At 48.6% G+C, this 27,103-nt stretch overlaps 1 protein-coding gene across 7 annotated transcripts in view; it reads right to left on the bottom strand.

The window, feature by feature from the left end:
- bahcc1a (BAH domain and coiled-coil containing 1a) overlaps positions 1 to 27,103 on the bottom strand; it is a 64,562-nt gene that overhangs the window by 23,984 nt on the left and 13,475 nt on the right. For 6 of the 7 annotated variants that reach the window (XM_076752357.1, XM_076752364.1, XM_076752362.1 and 3 more), the window contains exons 3-5: positions 9,365 to 9,547; positions 2,970 to 3,095; positions 362 to 2,755 (exon numbers count right to left, since the gene is read on the bottom strand). In XM_076752357.1, the coding sequence (XP_076608472.1) occupies positions 362 to 2,755; positions 2,970 to 3,095; positions 9,365 to 9,547 (2,703 nt within the window). The remainder of the gene's footprint in view (positions 1 to 361; positions 2,756 to 2,969; positions 3,096 to 9,364; positions 9,548 to 27,103) is intronic. The other variant, XM_076752363.1, reaches the window with a different exon arrangement.

Here is a 27,103-nt window from a genome sequence, read left to right as displayed (position 1 = left end):
TAATATATGTGAAATTTACAAATTTGTGCTTAAGGGAAAGATGAATAATACAAAACTCACTTAAAGTTAGTTAGGCATGGTTTGACACCAGTAATAAAAGCCTGTGGGAGTTACATACCATACAAGAGTTTAATGCAAAAATGCTCAGTGCCACCGTTTTTTTTCCAGCTTTTTCAGCTTTAGGCCTTTTTTTTTAATATATATATATATATATATATATATATATATATATATATATATATATATATATATATATATATATATATTTGTTTCCACAGCTCGGTCATAAACAGGTCACTGATAAGGAAAAAATGTGTCTCTGTTCACCTCTGTTTATGAGGCAGTGACCTGGACTGCTTACCTTTCACTGACGGATGTACCCTGCCCTGTCGGCTGTTGGGATGACCGTCTGCTGAGCGACAAGGTGGCTCCCTTTGTCTGGCCACAGCCACTGCAATTCCCACCGGCGGCTGCCGCACCTCACTTTCTCCATGACCTGCTTCCCCCATATCCCGGCTCCGCCCGCTGTAGTCAGGACGCTCGTTGTCATTGGCTGGGCCCTTTCTGGAAGGTAGAGTCTGTTTGTTGCCCTGCAGGGCGCAGCTCCCCCCAGCAGGACCTGATTTGAGGCTTCCGAGCCCCCCAAAGGGGCTCTTCTGGGAGAGGAGCAGTGGCTGTTGCTGGTTGCTGTACTTTAGTAAGCTTTTCATGGCACTGCTCTCCCCCTGAGTTGGGCCCTGGGGCTCAGGTTGCTGCTGTGGCTGCTGCTGTTGCTGACTGAGAGGGGGTGCAGGAGGAGGCTGGGGAGGAGGCAGGCTCATTCCCGTCTGCTGCTGCTGCTGCTGCTGCTGCTGCTGCTGCTGCTGCTGCTGGGAGTGTTGCCCAGCAGTGCTCCCTAATTCCATGTAGGACTTCCTCTGCTCCTCCTCAGGTTGTGACATGTGGTGGGAAGGCCTCATGGCCCAGGACGGCACCGGGGGCTGCTGGTGGTGGTGCTGCCCACTGCTGTTACTGTAACCATAAGGAGACATGTCCATCTTTCTTTTCAGCTCCTGACTGGTCCCCTGGTTCAGCTCAGCAGGAGAAGGGGCATCTGGGCCAGGTCGCCCATGCTGCTGGTGGCGTATCCTGGCTACCTTTTGGCCATCTCTCTGTAAGGAGCAGCTACCTCCAGGACCAGGGCCATGGGCTGCTCCAGCCCCACTATGTTGAGCCATGCTTTTACTTCCAAGTGGGGAGGAGTTAGGTGGTGGTCCCGGATGGGAACAGTCTCTGTAAGGAGAAGTGTTGACAGAATGAGGGACTGAGTGTCCAGCCTTGGGCCCCTGGGGCAGCGAGGGTCTGAACACATCCATGTCCACGCCACTGTTGATACACTCAGCACTGCGTGATCGTACAACCTGGTGCTGCTGTTGGGGATGTGGAGGCTGTTGTAGTTGGGGAGGTGGAGGAAGCTGAGAGGGCTGAAGGTGTTGGTGATGGGACTGCATCCAGTCTGGAGCCTTTTCTGTCTTTCTGTATTGGTGCTGTTGTTGCTGTTGCTGCTGCTGCTGTTGTTGTTGTTGTTGTTGCTGTTGCTGTTGCTGTTGTTGTTGTTGTTGTTGTTGTTGTTGTTGTTGCTGTTGCTGTTTTCTGTGCCAACTACTGTGGTGCCCACCACCTCCAGTCTTTTCTATTACCTTGTCCTTGGTATTGCCGCCTCCCCCTCCACCGCCCACACCCTGGCAGTCAGGGTTACCAAGCTGGAATGGCCCACTAGATTTGTCCCCCAGGTCTGTCACAGATGGCACAAATGTAGGCCCAGTGACTTTAGGTTCTCGCCCCACATTGGCTGGCCCCCTCTCATGTGAGGCAGGGTTGGCTAGGGGAGCAGGAGGGGGTGGGCAGAAGAAGTCCGGGTGGTGGTGTGTATGGTGGGAATGATGTGGGTGGCTAGGGTGGAGCTGAAGGCAATGGAAGCCCCCTGGATGAGGATGTGTATGGGGATGAGCATGAGGATGTGGATGAGGGTGTGCCCCGCCAGCAGAACCCATGTGTAAGGGTGGAGGTACAGAATAGGACAGAGAGTGGTGGAGTGGTGCCTGACCCCTTTCAAGACAGTCTGAAGGTTGTTCACTGATCCTCATCTCTCTACTTACACCCTCTTTAGTGCAGCGACTAGTGCCGCTGGGCCCCATATGTCTGCCCTGGCTGCTGCCCCCACCCCCCATACCCCCAAGGGCTGTGCCCTCCCCCCCACAGCTGGACATGGAGGCCTTAGCCCCTGCTCCAGTTCCTGCATCTCCATTTTGCATCTTGCCATTGTGCAAGCAGGCACTGAGGGGTTTGCCCATACTCTGAGGGTGTTCCTTGCTGTACTCCATTGCGAGTGACGCCTTGTGCCTCTCCAGGGCTCGACTGTTGACCTCCTCCAGCGGTAGTGGATGCTGTGGATAGTGTGGGTGCTGCTGATGAGAGTGGGAATGGTGGTGGTGTGTGGGCTGGGGTGGCTGGTGGCTGTGGTGCTGTTGGTGCTGCTGCTGCTGTCTCTCCTTTGCCTCCTGTTTGCTACTGGTCCTCTCCTTGTCCTTGACAGGTACCACTCCTCTCTCCACAGAGCCCTCTTTAAGACCCTTATGCAGACCTGTCCCTACACCGGGATCTCTGTCTCTGCTGCAGGACCCCTGAGAGTGTCCTGCCCTGGACATTGGTGGCAGACTGTGATTGGCTGAGATGAGAGGTGGCTGGGACGGGAGACCTCGAAGATAGAAGTTCTCTAATTGAGGAAGGAAGGCAGGCCAGTAAAGACAAATGCATTAGTCGAGAAAGGAAAAGGCATTGACAGAATTATATTATTCAGCCCTCATCATAGCATCCCTAGGCATCCTTATATCAATATCCCACATCAAATTACACCATACTATGTTGTATAAATTGGATTTAACTGTCTTATTTCTGCCTGATTACATTTTAATCATCTCACGCCTCACCTTTTTGGGTGTCATAGAAACGGTGCTGCCCGTAGAGAACTCCACTGTTGGCATGGTGATCCAAGTGGCTCATGGGAAGGAAAGTGTGGGCCAGACTCCCTGAGAATCGAGGATACCCTGGAGCTGCTGAGATGGATAGCAGAGAGAGGGAGGGAATTGATAAGACAGGACAATAACCACCAAGATGCAGTTATCCAGACTAACCCAGCATAATCCTTCAGGTCCAATGCAGCTGGTGGTGTTCATACGCAAATAAGTACTGGCTCTGCCTGTCATGTTTGCCTTTCCTGCTTGAGTTTAGAATGCAAACAATGCAAGACAAGCTTGGGGATTGCTGTAATGTATGAAATTTGTCTTTGAAACACATGGCTCTTTCTTTATCTCCCTCTTAGAACTGGCAGTGGCACCTCTATCCATCTGAATGGAGCGATAAGGACGGATTTGAAGCTAGTGTTTACAATGAAGAGCGAGTTGAGTGGCTGACCTTTAATGACCTACATCAGGGGTAAAAGGACATTTGGATGTTGGGCCTGTAAGCCAGTCCACCTGGGCTTATTACATCAAGCCCATCTGGAGAAAATTTACACCATAACCAAACACAAAACTCATTTTGCAATGGGACATTCAAAAACACAAAGGACTTTGAAGGTGGAGGAGAGAGAACACATGGATTGAGATGAAAGCCCATCGTAATATTAGGAAAGAGAAACAGCATCACTATGACAACCCGCTTCCACTGCAATCGGGTAACTATAGCATTTAAACAAATCAGCGTTAATTGAATTTGCCTCTCTTCTAGTGTACAAGTAATTATCTTATTGCACGAAAGATATTAAATAATTAAATCAAGGTACTGTAAATGACAACAATAGGGCAGTATGGGTGTATGATGAATTGAACAGTGCTATATAACTATAGTGGATTTAGCATATTACATAATGTGATACTTAAAAAAAGCTGTGATTAAACCAGTGGCCCCCTGTCTACTCCATGCTACGCACATGAAATAAATAAGGAAAAGAAAAATGACCGATATGCACCGTGAGTGAACCAATGTCAGGGTGGCAATGAAAGAGGAAGAAAATAGAGACATTAAAAGAAGAGACCTCAACTAGTCTTATTTCCTGTTAGTGCTTCTTTTCTAACCCATCTAACTGTGACCACATACAGGCGTCTCAGTGACCTCCGAGTCATCAAGAGAAGTCCAGGTGTTTCACGTCCTCTCCCCCCTGCTTTTGCACCTGTCTCACCCTCCAGCCTCACTTTCAAACACAACTCACAGACGGAGTGAAGGAAGGAGGAGGGAGATAAAGAGAGGAAAACATGGCTCTACAAGCTAAATGAAAGACAGACGTATTTGTGTTGGCAAGCGTGCGACCTGATCCCGGAAAGCGCAGATGCAGTTCATTTGGCCGTGTGTGTGTGTATGTGTGTGTGTGTGTGTGTGCAGCGCCGTGGTTTTAACAGGAGCTCCGAGTGTTGAATGTCTCACTTTCTGCCGGTGGAACAATGGGGCCGGTGCTGTGAGCCGGCTCTGGGGAGGGAGGAGTGTTGTGGTGGGCTTAATGACCCCGTCTCAGAGCGGCCTCCGCATGCTCCCATCTTAATTAATGAAATGCACAGAGAGGGCAAACAGCCCTGCAATAACACAGGAGGTGCTGCTTTCTGAGGAGGGCAATGGGGTGATAATTACATACCCTCACTTTTTCTCTCTTTTTCTTTGTTTCACCAATTTTTCTACCTCTTACTCTATTCGCTCTCTCCCCTTTTGTCTTTGGCTCTTTCTTCGCTGTCATGATTAATAAGCACACACATTTATGCCAATTCATCTACAGTAGGAGGAGGGGGGGATCCTTTGTTTAAGCAAGACGTTTTTCTCTGATTTTGGGAGGGAGAAAAGCAGAGAGCTGTTTGGCAGTCTTTATCCAAGCTGGGAGAAGAGCTTTTTTTTTTTTTTTCTGCGGCAGCATGTTGTTTGTGAGCGTGACGATTGACGGCGTAATCCCTTTTCACAGCGTGGTCTGGCTGTGCCCGATAATGCCAGCCCGCTCAGTTTCAGCATGCCCTCCATTGGGGCGGCAAGAGGGGGACTGCTGGGCACGGCAGAGCCCATTCAGCCATTAATCTGGCCAGGACAAGGGAAGCTGCTGCTGCTGCTGCCGCTGCTGCTGCTGCTGCTGCAGGCGACGTGAGCAGGGTCTTAGTGCAGTCTGCTGACTGCACAGCAGCCTCGCTCTCTTTCGCACACACACACACACACACACACACACACACACACAAACAAGTCTGAATCGGCAAGTGAATGACAGAGGGGAGTTTGCAGCGCATGCCCTCCTTTCCACAGACAGAGCAAGGGCGAGAGGCAGAACAAACAGAGCTGCATCCCAGGGAGGGATTTCCAGAAGTTCTGAAGGTATTTCTCCCAGCATGGTGGGTTGAGAGAAGCAGGCCGACAGGGAGGACAAAGAAGGGGGCTGGATATAGAACAGCACCTAGAGGCAGAGGCAAATTAAGCCTGCTGAATTAGAGGCAGACGTCAGAGTGTTTAGTTTCTCTGTAGCACGGAACCGTCCTCTTTCCACTCCTGTCCACTCCTCTTATACCTGCTATACCTGGAACCACCAGCCCATGCAACAGCTCACGAGGGCTTCTCCGCTCTCGCTAAAAAGCAAAACAACATGAACACTGAATTGTATACCGTCTCCGGGGGGAATGGCTGTAACATTTCAGAGATGGAGAAACAGAGGGCCTGAGTGAGTGAGCATGGCAGAGGAAGACCAAGAGGAGAGGAGGAGCAGGCTTAGCTGCCTGTCAGGTCCGCTAATTGAGAAAAAGTGACAGAACCATCAGGACACAGAAAGGGAGGAGGAGGGGTTTGGCGGAGGAGGGGCAGCGGCGTGGTGGATCTCTTCAGGTTTGACTAATTGAAAGGAAGGGATGCAGGCTGGCATGAGAGAGAGAGAGAATGAAAGAGGCAGGAGTATGGAAGAGAGGATAGGTGGGGGGGGTGGGGGGGTAGGGGGGTGGGGGGGTTGAAGCTTAAATCCCACAAAAGGAAAAGCTAGCAACTGCTAACAGAAGGAAAGATGGACAACTGAAGATAGGCTTGGAAAGGCGTATCAAACAGAAGTGGATTAGACAGGTGTGTGCAGGCAATTGTGTGTGTGTGTGCGCGCATGTGTGTCTATATGTGTTGACAGAGATATGAGAGTGTGATTGTTTTTGGCATAACGTAAGAAGTCATTTGGACTGCAGCCAGCTGGCCTCAAGCCTGTGAGGAGCCCGCAGGTTTTTTTTTTTTTTTTCCATCCATTTTTCTTTTTAATTTTTCCACTCAGTTGATTCAGTGGGGTTTATTCAAATGTGAAAATAAATCTTTCAAAAGCTCAGAGGGCCTAATCCATTTTACCAGGTGTTTTGAAAAACATTTTACATTACATTTATTAAAACGGTCACTACACTACATCTGTCTCTGTCATATACTGCCGCCCCTCTCTCTCCCTCTCTCTCCCTCTCTCTCTGTGCTTGAGTCCACGTCTCCCCTCAGCAAATGAACAACAGACAATCCCATGCGTGGCACACACAATGGCTCTTACTGTATTTGGCAATCAATCTGAAGAGAGAATCTAAAACAAAAAACCTCTTTTAATCCGCGCTACCCTCTGACATCATGAAAGCCACTAATGGTTTGGTTCTTGGCACTGTCACCTTACACAAATATTTCAGCATTTGTAAGACCGTAGACTGGACACTTTCCTTTTCCCAACACAATCAATCTTTAAGAAAAAGTCAACACAAGACTTGTCTGTACCGACCCCCTCTGTCAAAGTTAACTTGATCCACGGGACCATACCACCACTATTATGTGGTGACGTTATTTATAGGTTTGCTTAACGTGTCACTTAGCTAATGGTTTGTCAATCATGCTCCCGATAGAAATGTGGTCTGTATGCATGACTTAACTGGCCCTCTTTAAACATACTCGCACTGTGTCCACACTAATGCGGATTAAGTTGAAAACATTTGGCTTTCAAACCCCAGAAACTGAGCTTTGACAGCTCTTTCCTAATTGGATTGATTAGGTTGTGATTAGTTTTTGGTGCAAATCCAGATTAAATGTCATATCCAGGAAAACACCGCATTTTTGAGAAAGTGTTCTCATGCGCTTACTGGAACAAAAGCACATCAGCCACGTGTATCTTTGTGGATGAATTTGGTTGCAGACATTTCTACACCTTTTCTATTAGAATTAAACATTCAGGGAGGACTGTGCAGACTTGGGGAAGGCAGTCCTTTAGCGCTTTCTAATTATTAATACATTTTATTTGGCTTCTTTTCATCTCCACCATTTCAAAAGCCTGTGATTATTGTATAGAAAAGAAGAATTTGTTCCTAATTGACTTACCTAATAATAAAAAGAAGTGTTTATCCACACTAAGTGACTGCTTAGCAAGTGACTAATAGATGATTGCTATCTATTGCTTGACACATGGTATATTTCAGCTCTTTAATCGGTGAGAAGCAGAACAGCAGAATAGCAGAGACAAAGACATTCTGCACCATGACAGGTATATGCCACAGACATGGGGATCATACAATAATCTTCGAATAGAAAATTTGAGCTGCTATGCTTGGATTTGCATGCAAAGAGCCACTTTAAAAACACACTTGCAAAGGGAAAAAAAAAAAAAAAAAACAACCCAGAGAATATCTTTAAGGTTATAAGTGACACGCTAACGCGCCAACACATGCACGCACAAGTCAGTGCCTGCTCTGCTGCTGGTGGGGTTCTGCTGACACCCGGAGAGAGGAGGCGAGAGTCTGGGTAATTGTGCCGCTCATTTTGATGACTTGCTTTTTATGCAAAACAGGAAAAAGACAATATGCAATTATCTTGAGGAGGGAACAGCTGAATGTGGTTGATGAACAGTCTGGATTCAATCATGCTCTTAGTGCGTTATATGCAATTAAACTGCAATAGAGATAATGGCCTCCATTGCCAACTGAGTAATAATCCCAGTCATAATCACCTCCATTACTTTTATTAGGCTTGGCATTATCATCATCACTCTTATTAATATTATTCTACTTTTCCACAAGAAGAAAATCTTTGACAATGAAACCCTGAAACTACAAGGTAGAAGAAACATGGTTGATTACAAAATGAGTTTTGAGGGAAAATGTTTCCGACTGATCTGATGATAGAATTGATCTCTCATTCAGATTTAATCTTCCTGTCTCTGTGTTTCTTCGAGGAAGCCTGGAGTTTCACCTATTCTAACCGCTGTGGCAGCTGCCCACTGACTCAACCCCTGGTGGCCAGGGGTGACATGAGAGCGAGGTCGGGGGAGGGGAGGAAATGGCTACGAGGCACCCAGTGGCTTAACGCACTCAAAAAAAAACAGACAGCATCTCAGCTGTGCTGCACCCAATCAGCCCCAGCCACACATCAAGCAACTGGGGCGCCGCTGATCAGTGACCACAAATAACAAACACTCCCCCCTGGCGTCCCCCCCATGGACTAACAGCTGGGCTATTCTTAGAAAATAAAGAAATAAATGCAAGAGGGCTGAAATAACAAGAGTCCGTCGACTTCGCGAAGGCTGTGGTTAACTAGATGGCGTTGGGTGGCCATCGCATCGCGTAATTAACAAACGATTATGAACGTGTAAATGTAAAAGTGACGGCAGCGGAGTCACAGGAAAGCAGCCCTTGCATTAATATATCAGTGGGTGGTGTTGGTTAGGTTTTACATTTATCTGTCATCCTTAGCTTTTGAATTCCCGAAATACCCTCGCAGATTAATCTCTCTGCTTTATCCTCGTCTGACTTCCTGGCTGTAGCTAAGCAGAAATGTGAGGTGTTGAACTGATTGTGTGTATGTGTGTTTACATTTTCCTGACTGTGCACATGTGTATGTGTGTGTAGTCAGGGTTTTGTAATGCTGAGCGCTGGGTGGGAACCACCCTATTAAACTGTGATGGAGACACCAGCTGAAAGCTCTGCGATCGCTGCAACTTTTTACTGGCCTGCATTTGCGCGTGCTGTTTCAGAGAGTGACATTCCTGCTGACGTGAATCGAATACCGCAAGATTCCTTGGCTGAACTTTTGACCCTGTGTCCCCAAAACCAGGGCACAGCGCTCCATCCCAAACATGCCTGGGCCTATTTCAGTGCACAAATAAAAGGGCGGGAGCCTGGCTTCTGCTGGATGATTACAAGCCGTGCTTTGGTGGAAACTTAACACGGCCTAAAAATACACAATATCAGAGTAACAATACACCCTGCACGGCTTTGTCCCCAACACCGCCAAGACGTGAATGTCTCCTCGTCCAGACAATGTGGTCGGATGAGGGGGTGAGGCTGTGGGCATGTGTTTGTGTGATTTGAGGTACCTTCGTGCGAATGGGGGAACCAGATTTGCGAGGCGCTGGAGTGGGGTCCGCCCCGGAAGGAGGGTGAGGAGGGCGAGGAGGGCGGCCGGGAAGGGTGAGACGGGTGGGAAGGGGGGGTACCCAGACTACTGGCCAGAAAGGTCCCCATGAAGGAGGCGGAGGAATTGCCCATCAATCCACTGCCTGCATTCCCACAGGGACAAAGGTAAGCAGAGAAAACATGGTTAGAATTAGAGGAGCGCATGAACACTGTGACCGTGAGTGTGACCAAAAAGAAAGCAAACTGCATCAGATCTAGATGTAGATGTAAAAGGATGGAGCCCACGGGCCCTCTGGGTGGAATCATTAAGCCAGGCAGATTTGATCGCTGCCCTGCAGAGAGGGTGAATGAGTGTGAGTGTACATGTGTGAGGGAAGGAGTGTGAGACTCTCCTCCCCCTCACTGACAGCAGAGTCCTCTCCCCTCGTTTTCTCTCCCCTCACACCGCCTCTCCCCATGGGCAGACAGAGGTCTCATCTCACAGCTGAGTACACACTTTCTCAGGCTCTCTCCCTCTCGCTCTCACACACTTTTGCTCCTGCTCCCCAGTGTCCCTTTCTCAATTTCTCTCCCTCCCTCCATTATCTTATGCTCTCCATCTCTCACTTTCATGCCCTCAATCTCTCTTATGGCTCTGCTCCATTTCACCTCCTCTCTGTCTCTCTTTCTTTCATTCTTCCTTTCTCTCTGCGTGACTCTGACAACCTTGCGCTCTTGCTTTCTTCCGTGGTTCCGTTTTGGCATTTTACTCCTTTTCCTTCCTCCCCCTGCTCTGTCACAGTGGCCCTTTCCTCTCTTTCCCTGCTCTGTCCCATCTCGATGAGCAGAGATACACTACATGCATTCTTCTTCCCTCATTAGCCCCTTTTACACAGCCCGTCCAAGGAGGAATGTTGTGCCGTGATTCGGCCTCGCTGTTCTGTATAAAACGTACAAACATGGAATCTGAGGGGCATTGTTGTTCCACCATTAAGCTGGCAGCAGAGGTAGTAACCATGCCGAATTGAAGTCTTTGTAAAATGGGCGAGCCGGCAGGACGGGACAGGTGGGTGCCGTTTTGACTGAAAATGTCTCTGAATTGGGGAGACAATGATGTCGGGGAGGCCAAATTTTAGAGACATGTTACACATCACACCTTTTGCTCCTGAAATGCTGGCATGCTTTCTCTAATCTCTCACTGGGGCAGCATTATTGTTTGGTTCGGTGTGAAATAGCAAAGCCGGTGAAATGACGGTGTCTCCTTCACGGCAGTGTTGCGCGGTCTCTTTTGAAAAGGGCTAGAGTGTGTTTGTGTTTTTTTCTGGCTTTATCACTTTCTGACACATAGCATTGCTTTGCTTTGTTCTTTACCATAATGATGGCACCAGCAGAGCAATCTGTCCCTGGCTGGCTGAACTGTGTGTTTAACAAGACTATGATGAGTAATTGACCATTCGTAGCAACGCCCGTGTGACTGGGGGCTGATTGTCTATTATGCATTGCTGGGCAAGTCGGAGAAAACACACTGATTAACCACTGCTTAAATTACATTCCCATTACGCGCCCGCCAGTGCACTTGAGCAAGGGGCCCGGGTGCCCGGCTCTTTGCACATTCATTTCCCCCAAGTCACGCTGCCATGAAGTCTCATGCATATGTATGATGATGCCTGAATGAGAGCACACATGCACATGCTTGCACAAACACACACATTGGTGTAGCATACATTGTGCGCACAGGGCAAGCTGTGATAACGAAGGGGAGAGCAGCGTGGTAAAAATTCATTATCAGCCCCTCATGACGCGCTGATCTAACAAGGAACGTTGTTTGATTTGATTTTCTTTAAGCATGAATCAGTCCAAACATGAATCGATCCTTTTCTGGGAGTGTGAGAACAATTGTGTGGAAGTCTTAATCAGCCAGGCAATGAGTGAGCACATCCTCTGGGCAGACAGCAGGGATAAACCCATCAGTCTGCTGCCGCTCGCTCCTGCACCGAATAGCCTATGGCTCATGGGCCAGAGCACAGGAGCATACAGGAGGCGCACACACACATACACACACTTCCCTCATAGAAATAGGCATGGACATGCAATCTCGCACACATGCAGACACACATCTGTCACACTTTGCACCACAGTCCCAGACAGGTGGAAATCCCCCAGAATCCCCAACCTTACAGAGCTTTACCTAGAAAAACCATCCTGTCTGTGTGTCTGTGTGTGTGTGTGTGTCTGTAACAAACTCATGGAAAAACAATAGCGGTCTCCTTTGTGTTTAAACAGCACACTTATCACTGCAACTCAAAGTAGCCTCTGAAATTTGGCCACAGGAGAAAATCTGAAGTGTGTTATGTTCCTTACTTCAGTGTTTGTAATTATTGATGGTGTTTTTGTTGTTTGTCCTTGTCCTTGTTTTATGGATTGTCCGGTACGACGGGAAACTTTTCTTTTTTTACCTACAAGTCAGCCTTTTGGGTCAAAGTCAGCAAACTCAATTTAAACCGAAACTGATTTTTTTTTTTTTCTTTTTGTTTATGAGGGATAAAATACCAAGCGTCCACTACCATTACAAACATTCGCTGGATTAAGGCAGACAGGAATGATGAGCATGACTTAAATATCTTCAGGAGGCAGCCGCGTAGGAATGGGTGCTATAGCAACATCGCACAAGTCAGTAAGAGGTAGCCTGATGATTACTGCAATATCTATGTTTTTCTCCTTTTCAGCCCACCTCACCCCCCCCCATTCCTTTTCTGCTGCCACCTCCTATCACCCCTGACCCTGCGGAGCGCTCCTGGCAGAGCTCTGCGGAGTCTAAGGTGGGGTTCGGGGGCAGTGGGGGGTGGATTGTGGCCAGCGTGCTCGCTAGGCTCACATCCAGTCCCCATCATCGAGACACCCAGGGCTCCTGTATGGCACCGCCCTCCACATTGCACACTCCTCGGCCCTCTCTTTCTGCCTGTCGCCCCAAGGAACCCCAGCTTTCCTCAGTGCCTCCGGCTCACATAAATCAGCTAATCCTCCTGCATTATTAACAGCCTCGCCCCAGAGAGAGAGAAAGGGTGAGAGAGACATAGAGAGTGACAGCGAGAGGCTGTAAAGCCCCTCTTCACACACCAAGAGAGGAGAGAGCCTCTGCCAGAAAGACAAGGAGAGGAGAGGGACAATACATAAAAAGGGACTGTCTAGATGTCAGGCAAGGGGATCTTTGAAGTTTGAGCTCATGTTAGGGGAGAAGGGGATTGAAGGAAAACCATAGGAGGATCTCAGATCAACTCATACATACAGCCCTTCCCACAACAACACCAGATCAGACCTCTCATTCCCCCTTCCCACCAAATTATCTCTGGTTCATGAACCGGTTACATTCAGGATTCTTGGAACCCTGGTGATATTTAGTGAACCAGCCCCCATTTCCACCGGTTTTGAGTGGAACCATTGTGATTGAGGATGCGTCATCAGCAGAAGGCGCTGCACAATGTACAATGGAAATAAACAATAGTAGCAAGATGATGATCGATTTCCGGCAAGCTTTTGCAGACATTCGTTTTTATCCCAAACAAGCATGCATCAACTATTAATGATAAGAAGACACAGAGGACTTTTTCATGCCAAACAAATGCCCTTCTCCATCCTCTCTCGCCAACCTGTAGGATATGACACGGCGACTGATGTCACCATGGTTCACACTTCAGGTCAAGGAGAAACAGCTATCTTTTGGTTCCAGCTGGGAACCAACTTTTCGGGTTCCGAACCAATTTATTCTTGGTCGAAATGCTCTTAATGGCTCAAAATTAGGTGTGTGAACCAGAACAGAACCCGTTGCATGTTGCTGGAAAAGGGGTATCAGTTATCCAGTTTGGCCACTGGGAGAAGGGCGGATTTGGTCCAGTCTGATCTGTCGTCGGTACAGAATACTAAAGCAGTGGCCTTCACCTCTGTCACACTGGCTCTTGCTGACTCCACAGCCTGTCATTCAGTAAAGGACCCCTCCCTTGGGGTCACGTCTGCTGTTTACCTCCTGCTGAGAAATATTCTGCACATGGTACTCCACAAATCTCTTGCAGTTTGCTCAAACATCATTGTACCAACGTTGAATCCAAGGCATCTAATTGGATTCCTCAAACCTATTTAAAGCCAAATGAATCAGAGGTGTTGGTGAGAAAGCGCACAGGCTATAAAACTGGGCCTTGGTGTTGGGGCAGTTTCAGTTTGGGTGCCAACCAAAGCAGTGCAGAACAAGTGGAGTGAAGGTCCAAGGCATGACAGCACCAGTGTTGGACTCACCACAACTGTTTATTTAGCAGCTTATTAAATGGTGACATGGATCCAGGGAGCCTGCCACCGCTACACCAGCTCCTTGTAAAAGTTGTGTTTTTTTTCTGCCTGCATTTTTTAAAACCCTGTTTATTTATTTCTTTGGTTCTTAAGTGGTGCCAGCAGTGCACTTGTATGGGCTCTTAAGAAAATCGGGTCATGTGCATCCTAATCGGCGCCGATCCCTGACAGCGATGGAGATTAATCCTATTAGAGAATTACAGGAGAGGGGAGCATTGGGATGAGGGAAGCCCACCTCCCTCCCCGACATCTAAACATCCCACCCCAACACCCTCACTCACACAGCTGTGTTCAAATGGGTTGAAATGTACAAACACACAAACAAACGCAAATATCCCAGAACCTCTGGAGGTGGAGGTGTTAACTGGTGCTACTCCACCCACGCGCCAGTGTGGGTGTGTTGGGTGATGGAGGCCAGTTTGTGCACAACAACCAAAACACACGTGCATGCACACACAGCAATGTGGGCCCAGGCAGAGGCCTCCGCGGACGGCACCGAGTGAGCAGCAGGCGGGGAGGCGGAGCAGGGAGACTGAAGGCCCAGTTGTCATGGGAACGACAGAGAAACAGCGCTCGAGGCAAGGGGGCTGAAAGCTAGCCATAACAACAGCAGTGGGCAGATGCAGTTGGTCAGTGTGCTGCTCAGCAACAGCAGCCCTCCTAACCTACCTTGAAACCCCACCCAAGCTCCACGCACACACACACCTCTCTCCTGAATTTTTTTTTTTTGGGGGGGGGGTCATAATCTTTGCCCTGTTTTGGTCGCTAATCTGCTCCAATGAGCACCCCTACCCATTAATGTAACTCCAGGGTGAGTGGTTGTTTGGTGTCTTAACAAGGAATTATACAATAATAGGATGTAAAGGGATTCGTCTAAGTGTGTGCCAAGCAGTGACGGGAAAAAAAAAAAAAAAAGCTGAGAAGACAACAAGCACCCACCCACAACACGTTGTTCTTTTGAATGCTGGGAATCAGATCAAAATTTCCTCCTGGAGAAATACACACCCATTCACATGCACTTGTGTGCTTGGGCATGCAAGCGCGCACACACACACAAGCGCAGATCTACGGCTATGCCTATTGTCTAAGAGAAGATGAAGTACAATTATTTCACCGCGGATCATATTTCCCTGTCTGCTCTTGAAAAGTGAGCCAAGGTAGTCCGCAGTTCTCTGCCTTATCTGCAGACGACAGCCTGAAGGGACGGATGGACGTGTCGTCTAGGCAAGGACACCAGACAGACAACGAGAGATGAGAGTGATGGTGACAAGAGAAGAAGAGAGATGGGGAGAAAATTGCAGGTGTGACTGCATCAACCTGTTCTCCACAGCTCAGTGATCAGGAAGCGCCAGGGAGGGCAGGATAGAAGAAGAAGAAATGCCAGAAGAGATAGAAACACACACACACACACGCACACATGCACACACGCCACTGGTTTAATGCACCTCCTTTCACACAAAGAGTGAATGAGCACATGCCAGTTGAGGTTGCACAGTCAGCGGTCAGTGCCATGTGGCAGCCAGGCTCTGGAGCTGTTCACAACACAGACTGAATGATTACAGCTCACACACTCTCGCTCTGTTATGTCCTGTGACAAAAACGCACACCCCCTTCCTTCTTGTCTCAAATAAATTAAATCAATATCAGCAAGAGTTAGATGATCAAAGGCAAAACAAGAAACATTTTCTTTTCCAAGAGCTGCTTAAAATCCAGTGTGCAGTTGAAAGAGCTGTCGCTGGCACTGCTTTAACTCTGACACAGCAGGACGAGACACCAGAACATGAAGTGGTAACATTAGAATTGGATCACTGGTTCCAGACAAGTTTTTCTCCTCAAGCCATTAAGAATTTCAGTGTTTATGTGTTCTTAGCTGAGAATCTTAATGGTTTGGCTCTTAAACACTTGACTAACATCAGGAAGGAACCAGAAAGCAGGGAGCAGGAACTGAAAAGAGAAACGGTGAAGATAGACGATTGAATGTTAACTTACCAAGTGAAAACATATTGAGCAGGGTGTCTGCTGGTAAGAGTTTCACTCCCACTCCAGTGTCTTTCTCATCAGACTTTCCTACCGATGTAGCTCCATGTTCTGCCCAGGAATTCAGACGCCCAAGATGAAGCCAGCCAGACTTTCCGCACACATATTCACTCATAAACACACAACTAAGCTTTTTGACCCTGTCTAGTAACGCAGGGAAGCTGGATTGGATTGGGCAACTGTACACACCGGCGGCCCCAGACAGACTGCACACGCTACCCTGGAGGGCCGCTGACTAACCCAGCGCCTACTTCCTCACAATAAAACGCAGAAGGAATTTCAAATGGCTACTAAAGAGGGGGGATTTCCTTCAAACAAAGTCATCTTGAAAACATTAGCACAACTAGTAGCCAAATTCCTCCTCACTTCGGAAACAACTGTAGCAGAGGTTTTTCTTTTGTTTTAGTTGTTTGCCCCACTGCTTTATAAACACTTTGTCTTTTTTGGTCGGTGGGTGGTTGAATGGTGGGGCTGAGGGAGACGGCCCCCTCTACAACTCCAGTAGGAGGCTGGTCTGCTCAGAAGCATTCTGAAGCAAGAGAGAGAGCGAGCAGGCGGTCCAGTCCTGGAGCTGGGCCCAGTGCAGGGGTGGGGGAAAGTGCCAGCAGCGCACGCCTCCGACACTCTCCACACTGCGTGCCTGTGGAGTGAGTTTAGTGGATGTGGTCAGTGCGGGGGTGGGAGAAGTGGAAAGGGAGCGGGAGAAGCAGTTGGAAGAATGGATGGAGGATGAGAGTGAGAAAGATTGTCTGCACTACAGGGCAACATCCAGAGGAGGGGTAAGGGGCGCGAGTTTAGACTGGAAGCGTAGATAAGGGTGTGAGGAACTGTGAGAAACTTTGAGAGTGAAAGAGCAGCAGAGAGTGTGTGGGAGTGTGTGTGTGTGTGTGTGTCGTCAAAGCATATGCGAGCCTCTGTGTGTACGATTGTGTGTGCGTATGGTGGTCGTCTCGCTGAAGTTGACAGCCTGTGTTTGCAGAGTGGCTTTGTGGTCAGCCACTCGCTCGCGATTGAAGCGATGGCAGGGCAAAAGGGAATCTGGGAATTTTTTGCAGAAGTGCTATGCAAATAAAGTTGGCTCGGGGAGGTCAGCCGAAGCACCCCGCCCACTTCACCCAGCTGTTTATACAATATACAAGTTGACATGATAGGGATAAGAGATTCTAATCCTAAACAAATTAGTCCAACTGGCTCGTCCTGGCTTGGCAGAGAGCCTGAAAACAACAATGGACCCACACAGGCCATGATGCTACAGAGAAAACAGATAGGAGAAAATGTCTCCGAGGGATATTTTGTTATAGTAGGGGTGGAACGATGTCAAAGAGCATGAACACATCCCACCAATATATGTTTCTCTCCAACTATTCTCCTTCTCACCCCTCACTGTTTGTACAGGAGTCTGCAAAAACACCAGCTTCCTTGACATGTGTCACTACCTGGACACCCTCCTCAAGGGTATTCCGCCGCTATTTTACCGCAATTAATAATTCATAAAGCCTCCTTTTGAGAGAGGGTTATCATTGTCAAAAAGGTGCTCCACCTCATCACTCCTGTGCCAACAGTGGTGTGAGGGGGCAGGGGGTGGCCGACGGGAAGAGATAGCAATGTCTGGAAGGGTTCCTGCTGAAGAGGCGTTTTATGGGCACTGTAAATAAAGAGCTGGACACGCAGCAGCTATTTGCCAAAGAGCAGGCCAGGAAGTGTGTCGTTTGAAGAGACAATAAGACCTCTGACTGTCAAAGTAAGAGCTGGCTGAGGGGTTGAGCAGTGTGTGTGTGAAGACCACAAGGGAAGAAGAGGCTGGGGTAAGGGTGAAGAGGTTAAGGGTGAAGAACAGGGCAGGGAAAGTGGCTCAGCTCTAACGCCATATAGAGTAGCTGGGACGTTAATGCCGGACAAAAGGTAAGGCAAAGGTAGAGTCTTAGGTTCAGGATTGTCACTTGGACCTGTGTTTAGGCGTGTTCGCTGTAATCCATGTGAAAGAGCAGTTTGCTGAGTCACCGGCCTCATCCATGGAGAACAAGCAGACATTCCAGGCTGGGACACAGGAGGTGGGAGGACAGATTCGAAACAGCAGCAGGACCAGGCCAGGACAAATGAGCTCAAGGCCTATTACCTTCCTTTTACACCCACCCACACATGCACACTCACATTCCCTACTCCCACAACACAGACTTAATAGCACACACAAGAAAAGCAATGTCACAACAAAAAAATCACTACACTCTGGTTTTAATTTCTCCCACTCTGTCCTTTCTCTGAGAACTTAAAATGTTCATGATGTAACAGGAAGTGCACATTACACCACACCAGTGCACTTTCCTTGGACTGGACTCTCATTACGAAGTGTTTTCTCTCTAAGCACCATCTTGTTATTTCCATCAGCATTTTACTTTATTAAATCCCCCTCCACACTACTGACTGAAGCAATTGCTTTTTTGTCTCTTGGTTCAGATAAAATGCAAGTGTTTCTTATAGAATGGCCAATAAAGGCCTGACATTTTGCTGACTGCTTGCAGGGCCAGACACACTTTGTTCTTTGTACACAGGGCAGCTACGCACTCCTCAAGGAGAACCATTTGTTATCTGTCCAAACTTTGGTGAGTGTGCTTGTTAACTGACCCATTGTTACATGAGAGCGTTTCAGGGCCGTTTGCTGCGTTCCGGCTCTTTATTCCTGAGGCATGAAATTGTGATTACCATAGTGGGGCTCATCCATCTCATTCTCTCATCCACACACGCACGCTAAACATCCGCATTTTATTTTGCTTTCTCTTCCCCTCCATCGTTGTCTCAGTCTTGCTCTCTCATGACACAAGCACATACACGCATGATACACACACGCAGCAACACACCCAACACAAAAAGAGCCGCCCACAGCTGCGTCAGGCCATCTCTCTAACAATCCAATCTGTTTTCTTTCCCATGATGTTTCCCATTGGCACAGGGAGGAGAAAATCAGATTTACTCCCCCACAGGGCCCATGCAGTTGCACTGATATGGAAAATGATTTCAGTGCTGCTTGAGCCCATAAACATTATTTTGGTCTCCCCTGTTAATGACACATTTCTTCCCAGCATTGTGGATCTCACAGAGGAAGAGATGAGTGTAAGGGGGGGTTAAAGAAAGGAGGAGGAGGAGGAGGAAGAGAGGAAAGGGGGAGGAATCCTCCAGGGCCTCGCTTACAACAGGGGAGTCCTTCACCCCTCAAACTGCATCCTGACATCCAAGACTTCTCTCACCCTCTTCCTCATGCAGAAACACACACACACGCACACACACACACACACACACACAGCTAATCAACCATGCAGGAACTTAAATTGTCACGGCCTTCAAATAAAGCCCAAAAAAATCAGAGCACAAAGATATCCCCGCTGGAAAACGAGCAGAGTCAAAGAGGGATTTCTCACCTCTCTCTCTCTATCTAGCTGTCAGCCTGATTCCAAACACACTGCATTTGGCTCCGGGGCTCAAAGCAGTCCCGCTACAATTGTGTCATTGAGCCCACATATCTTTTATTGGTGGTAGCAGCCAATATAGCAGCCCCCCTCCTCCTCTTGAACACAGGGATAAAATTTGTACTTTTAGTGGTAAGTTACAAACACTTTCTGCCCGAGGCATGTTGTCAACGAGAGGAGCACGCTGTAGCCTGCAGTCCTAAACACAAGTCATTTAATATGATGGTGTTAACAGGCCAATAGCGAGGCACTAAACCTCCCATTTGGCATCCATTAAAACCCATCTGCAGGACCGAATACGAGGGGGCGAGCAGGAAATAGCTACGTTCGATATGACTAAAAACTGTCCTCCACTTTCGAGCGTTCTCTCACAGGTCTCTCAATCTCCAGATTCAAATACGGGATTTTCATGGTTCTCCTGTTCCACTGGAAACATCACATGGAATGCTCTGGATCTGGTTTGCTTTACAGCTGATGACTGATCTGTCTAAATCCATTGGTTTTATGTTCTGGCCATGGGGATGGATGGGTGACTAACGCCGGCTTGCGTGCCATGTTTCTGCCGACGCAGCCAGAGCTCAGCCAGCCAGGTCACGGACACAGACATGTCTGGTAGTGGGAAAAGGCAGATTAAAACAAGTGCTCAGCACTATTCTCTCTAATTAGTCCCCTGTTAACTTTTGAACTTAATTGGTTAATTGAGATGTGGTTAGACTGGGCAGGTTTCCCCTCCCTCAGGGTGACCATACGGCTCCAGTATTTTAGCATGGCACTGCCTGGCACAGGAGGTGGCTGCTTCCCTCTCACTCTCTCTCTTTCTCTCTCTCCTTTTGAGCATCCCACCGCTCCAGTGACGAGGAGTAATGATGCCGCACAGGAGGCAGTAAAACTGTGTTTTGCGAGTGTGTTTTAGCAGAGATTGTGCCCATGCACTGCACATATGCTTGTGCCACATCAAAGCCGCTCCTTGACTACCCAGTCCTGGGTGGTCTGAACCTCTCTTCTCTCAACCCGCAGAGCTAGATAGGCTACAGAAAAGTGGAGTGTGGATGTGGGTGGATGTTACCTCACCACAGGCAAGTGTGTTCTGTCGGACTCAGAAGTCAGTTTGCTTTGGAGGAGACATGAACAGCGTGAGGATGGAGAATAAAAGTGCGGTGCAATACAGACGCAGATAAACACAAACACAAGCCCATAGGCGTCACATTGCTTGAGTCTCCCCATCTCCTCTGGTTGATGTATAATGATAACCACAACACCACATAAATCTGCAAGCAGCTCGATTCATTGGGGCAGATTTTGCCTGCTGTCTTCCCTTTTTCACTTTCATCCCCTCTTCTCCCTTTGCTCCTTCGAGCCCCATCACTCATTCCCCTTCTCAGTTTTCCCTTTCCGTCCTCACACCCTCTCCATCATCCCTCCATCACTCTGCCTCCTTCCCCCTGCTGCTCAGCTCCATATTTCTGTCCTCCCTCATCACCTCGCTCTCTTCCCTCAGTTGCCGTCATCCGCGTGCTTCAAAATGGAAACACTTTCTCTTCATTTTTTGGGTTTTTAAAAACCGCTTTCCCTCCCACTCCTTCATCCCACTTGCGCTCTGTTTCTCTGCTCTTGTTCGTCCATCAGTTTTCGTGAGGCCTGGGAGGGTAATGAACGTCTTGTTTTATGGGGAGTCACAGGTTCACCCCTCCCTCCCTCCATCAGAAGCGCCCATAAATCAGCATCCCAGCATTCAACTGGCAACCAGGGCTCCTCGGAATGTCCCGTTCTTGTCCTCCCATCTGTGTCCCGGCGCCTCCTTTAGGTCATGGAGAGCAGTGCTGGATAAGAGGGGTCTGGTGGTTGAAGAGACTGCTGTGCTGCTGTCCTCTGAGTTCTCGTGGATTGGCCTGTAATATGATAAAGTCCTGGAGTGATGTGTGTGAGAGAAACAGAAGGCAGCTCCCTGCTCTGGCTTCTCTCCGTCTGATGTAGCCTGTCAGAAGCGCAGAGACAGAACAGTGCAGATAACGGAGCGGAGAGCTGCCACGCCAGCCAGCCAGCCAGCCAGCCAGCCCAAGGTCTTTCTGCAGCCCTGAATATAATTTGCTGCTGGTTCACAAGGGGAACAAAGGAGAAATGTTTCATTCTTGCAGCGTTGGCCAAGACAAATGCAAGCATTTTTGTTCTGATAACCTACAGACAAGCGCAGGGAAGGCACCTGGGTAGCCAAGGCCAAACGATATACAGTATTACCTTGTAAAGAACACACTGTATAATACGCGTGCATCTCCTTGACTTCTGCTGCTGCAAAGCGTCTTAGCCATAAGGACAATGCTTCAGCTGGCCCATACAGATAACCACCGTCTTCCCCGCTGTAGCAGCCTACACTTTCAAGTGCGTGCAAGGTCAGCCAAATCACACAGTTAATTCTTTTTGAAACCCATCTTACAAACTGGGCTTTAAAGTTGAGTTATGTCTCCCAACTGCTGACACTGGTCATCCATGGAATGCCGCTGCAGGGGCCTGCTCAACATCTGCAGCAACACACTTGAGCAGAGATGAGTAAAATTAGGAGCATTTCCTGCAATCTGTACAGAGGAGAGAAGGTCATCCTCACCCGATCATGAGCAGATGAAGTGTAACATAGAGCAGGGCAGCCATAAAAAGCCTCTCCTCTCCTTCCCAGCTGGTTAGCTTGACATAGGCCTTTAACAGCTAGGAGTAGGGAAGGCACAGTCCAAGGTCAAACCAGGGAGACGGAGGGGAGGGATATCAACTTGATCAACTGCTCATGGCTTGTCTGTCTGGCTGGTTGGCCGCACAGCTACCTTTGCAGTCGTCTATCTCATTTGCAGTGATCACATCTAGTCCACTGGACAGGTGGGCGGGCCTGACGGTCACGTGTTACATGCCCTCGTCGTGTATTGGTCTGCAGGTCATATTCGGGACCGGCACAGGAGGAGGGGGGCATTGTGGGGTTACAGGAGGCTTGCAGCATCTGATCGAAGTTAACAGATGTGTTGCAGCTGCTCGTTTTGTTTGCCGTAGCATATCCTCAAACACACCCACACGCACAAATATACACACAGTGAAAAGGAACAAAAAATATACATGTTAGGAAGCTGCAGATTTTCGTATATTTTCCAGCTGGCCATGCTCAATAGCACTACTGCCAGTGTTTTGGCTCGCAAATAAAACCCCGACATTCCCATGTAACCATTAAAGTGACTTTGAACAGTGCGCCTATGAGTGCACATGTTGGCTTTTCTTATTTTTCTTTAATATATGCTTAGCTCTGATGGCCATAAAACATGTCAGCACCTACGTGTTGGGCCAGAAAGCCTCATGCTATGGGACTGTGACAGACCTGACCAGTAAAATGATTTGGGGAATCTGTGGATGGAAGACAGCGAGTCGTGATTGTGCAGTAAAAGGGGAGAAGCATGAGGAAGCTGTAACACAGAGAGTAACCTCAGCTGGGTGTCCTCATATCCACAGGAGAGCAACAGCTTTCAGCAGGTTATCGCAATGCCAGTGTGAGCCAAACTCAGTCTAGACCTGGCAGAGGCCATAATGGAGGGAAAGGGGGGAAGCAGAGGGGGCTGGGGGGAGACAGGGAAGAGAATAAAGAAGAGTTATTAGGGTGATGTGAGGCAATGAGGGGAAGAGAGCTTACTGAAATGTTTTGACACAGAAAAATAGCAAATGTGACACAGGTACTTAAACAAGGGCTTGAAAGGCAAACCACCGCCATCTTTCTTTCTGCACCCTCTCTCCTCTGTCCCCTCCCTTTCTCCCTGCTCACACACTCACACAAGTGATAGCTGCAGCTGCAACTTTCACAAACTGCTCATTCACCAAAGCCCGGTGGCGGAGCTAGTCTCATGACTGTCAGGCTGGCCTTCATTCCTCGTCATGCTGAGCGGCGCGGGCAGATTCCAGGTCCTTCACCCAGATTCCTGAGATCCTAAACACCCCATTATTTCCATGAGCTCACATGGGCTGGTAGCATGAACAGCCCACGCTGGGACCACAACAGTACAGTCCTGTATTATCAGTTATGCATTGTGTTGTGCTATATTGGTGCCGGCATCAGCAGCAGTTTTGACTTGTCGTGCCATGTGACGCATTCCGTCACAGCCGGTGTGTGTGTGATTTGTGTGTTGGAGAGTGTGTTTTCTATCTCCTTACTGTATTTGTTCTGGCACAGTGTCCTATTGTGGGGCTGGGCTTTGCACTTCTCAGATAAGAGAGCAGTTATGTCAACACTGGGTGCTGTGAAGGAGCCGCCTGGTCGTGTTGATATTCTACAACACTGATTATTTACTCTGACCACAGAGTTCAGCCATCATCTAGCCTCTAATGCACTAATGACCAGAGGCCTCCTGGGGTGGAGCCCCCTCCTGGCTCTGCTCGGTACTGGCTCTCAGCTTGTCAGGTGAGAAGAAAGATGAGGGGGCTGGGGATAACTAATGGCTTTGAAAAAGCCCGAGTTTAAAGCCGGCTGCCAAAAGATCCTGAAAAAAAGGTTGACGAATGCTTCTCACAATACACACAACCCCTTGTAGACTCAGGCAGCATGAGTCTGCATATTGAGCCGAACTGAGCAGCTCTATCAGTAAAGAGCCAGTGGAGCAATCCATGCATAATTAGGGAAGGGGGGAGGGGGTTAATTGACTTCTTTGAGAAAGATCCTGATTTCTATCAGCCAGTCCCATAATCATGTGAGCCAGGGCTCTCATTAAGCCCCCTCCCTCATTTATCTCTCTTCCCCTCTAACCCTTTACCCTCTCCCTCCCTTTCCTCTCTCCCCCCCCCCCCCCCCCACTTTGAAAAAAGGGTGAAACCCCAGCCGCTCCTGCTGTGTCCTCACCAGGCCGGGAAAGGGTGAGGCAGATTTATAGTTAGCACCTGAGTGAATAAGGTGCGCGCTGGCACACAAACACATGATTAGTGCACATTCGTGTGCGCACATACACACACACACACACACACACACACACACACACACAAGTTAAGGCTCCAGACTGCAGCTGACCTGACTGTGACCCCGGTGCGGCACTGTACTGGCTAGCAGGTATTAGCGGCAAACCCGTGTGCATGTATCCCTGTGGCCAGAGTCTTCTCCACACAGACGCAGTGTTGCGCACAGGATTCAGACCTGATGTTTTTTAGTGTTTGTTTTTTTTACTATTTCCAACGATATTGTTCAAACTGTGTGGCAGGAAGAGCAACATAACAAGTGCTTTGAATTATTTACAGGCGGAAAGTATGCACTGCCTAATGACACGCGTCCGCACCACAAACAAAATACATTACGCTGCCATGTCAGCACCTATGAATATTTACTAAAACATATCCACTAAGACAAGGCTTTGCTCAACATGGTTTTAACCAGATACAGAAAGAAAGCAGCTCCCTCCTGGCTGCTTTCCTTTTCTCTTCCCTTCCTCGCTCATTCGCTCTTCCTCTTCAGCCTTTGGAAGCTGTGGAAGATTTGGGGGGAAAAGCTGAATTCCAGCGAGAGAGTGAGAGAGAGAGAGAAAAAAGGATGACGTGGAGAAAAGAGATGAAAAGTGACAAATGAGAGATTTCCTTCACAAGCTCATAAATCAGTAGACGCAGGCAGGGGCAGTATGAGGCCTCCTTCAAAAGGCCCAAACTTTTTTTCCTTTCACAGCCAGCGCTAACCACCTCCCTCCCTTTACATGTACCCAAACACACACTTACACAAACATATGTGCAGAATCACATACGCAAGAAACACACTTCCCCCGTTCCCTCTTTGCACACTCTCCCAGATGGTGTGTGCTGGAATGGCATCCCCATTGCTCTCCGCCAATCTGGTTGTGGCGCAGTGGCCTGGCTGGCTGGCACAGAAACACGTCTCATAAAATCACTTACAGTTAGGAGTGGTGCCGGCTTCAAAGTGGCGTGCCTTCAAACCAGCCCTGTTAAAGGGTCCAAGCACGCGTGCTGAAATAAATCCTGCTCATTCTGTCACATAAAAACACACGGGGGGGGGGGGGGGGGGGGGCTGTGGGAGGAGGGTTGGGTGGTGCAGCTGCTACTACAGGTACGCGGGACAGACAGACAAGGGAAATGAGCTCTTCAGAGCGTTCGCTACGTGCACACAGTGGGGTGCCACACACCGGGCGAGGATGTGGGAGAACAGAGCGCAGAGGCACCCTGCTGGGTTTGGAGGTATCTACTGAGTTGGTGGGGAGCAAAAGGAGTGAGCAATGGCAGCAACTGTCAGCAGCCCTTATTCAGCTCCAGTGTTTGTGCAAATGAACGTGGACCGTCGTTGAACGCGAGATTAAAAAGCACCACAGTGAGACTGGACATACGCGCATGGTGGAGGGAAGGCGGCCAGTCCGGCCTGGTTGGAGAGCCGGGAAGGCTCAGTCAGAGCTGAGAAACCTGAGCCCTGTGCAGGACGGTCCCAGAGACTGTCGGATTGATGGAGATCCAAAAGGACTTAGGATCTGCTTTCATTCTGAATGTTCACCATCTGCTTGGCTGGAAAGAGAACCCACGGAGCTGGAGAAAACTCTGTCAACTGACAGATGAGACAGTGAGCGTAAAAGTGTGTGTGTGTGCGTGTGTGTGTGTGTGTGTGTGTGTGTGTGTGTGTGTGTGTGTGTGTGTGTACTTGTGCAGACAGTGTGTCAGTATTGATCCTCAAAGCAGCTCCACTTTCTGAAAGACGATCTGTCAAATGGGGATACACACATTTACACACACACAAACCGACAACAACAAAAAAATAGGCGTTAATACGTTGCGGACGTCATAGCTTAAAAAAAAAAAATTCTTTCTCTAAAATAACAGACATCTGCAGCACCATCACATGTTCCAATATGCAAAACTGTCCTCCCCTTCCCACACAGCTGCATAGTTTACTCCACCTCCACCATGCCGGTGGTATTGATCCATCCAGTTTCCATGTGCACAGACAGCTCTGGTCTGTTAATGCCATGTTACTAAGGATGACCACTTCTCTCCTCATACCTCACCAGTCTGTCACACAGTAGCCAGGACGAACAAACCTTCCACATCACCAAAATAAACCAACACGTCCTGTTTTGTTTCCTAACAACCGCACACGATTCCACATGTGCGCGACCGAGTCCATTTATGATCCCCTAGCAGCCACGGTGCACTGCTGACCTCCTGCACGAAAACGCCTCCTGTAGGCCTCTTGTGTAATCCCTTGAGTAGTCTGAGAAACACTCCCGCCTATCTATGACCCATCAGTAACCCAGGAAGTAATCAGCGGCGATGCGCACAACAAAATTCCTGTTGCTGTGTGTAAAGTTCTCTCTGACCTCCTGACCCCCGGAGAAACCACAATCTTCTGTATTCCTTCTGTCTCGTTAAAAGAGAGATAACACAGGCCTGAGGGTCTGATGAAGAAACAGCAGATCCACTCCCATAACTGTCATCCCATATGCTGGGAATGTGATGTGATTTACAGCACTTGCCAGCAAAACAGTAAACCACAGCTTCTCGCAAATGGGGGCGTCTGCACACCTGAGAACAAGCTGTTCCACAAGCAAAAAATTAGTAATTAAGATTATGAGGGGGAAAATGAACACAGCTTCTTAAAATTCTTACCCGATTATTTATGCAGCAGACTTACAGTATAACGCTGTATAAATCCATCTGCGTGTGTTATTATTATGATTACCGTCATAGATATGTCCGCTAATCAACGTCGTAATTGAAGCAGGTGGATTGACGACATACCACGACAGCCCCGTGCAGAAGTGGAGAGGAGAGAGATGGATGGAATATAAAACGCCCAGGGCTGAGGTAGAATTAGGCACCTGCATCAGCCCCCTGTCCACCCCCACATGCTGCCCTCTCAGCTGCATGCCACTCTGTTTCCTCTCTCGC

This window comes from Chaetodon auriga, chromosome 16 (assembly GCF_051107435.1).
Source record: "Chaetodon auriga isolate fChaAug3 chromosome 16, fChaAug3.hap1, whole genome shotgun sequence".
Lineage (NCBI taxonomy): Eukaryota > Metazoa > Chordata > Actinopteri > Chaetodontiformes > Chaetodontidae > Chaetodon > Chaetodon auriga.
This window is presented reverse-complemented; position numbering and strand designations above follow the sequence as displayed.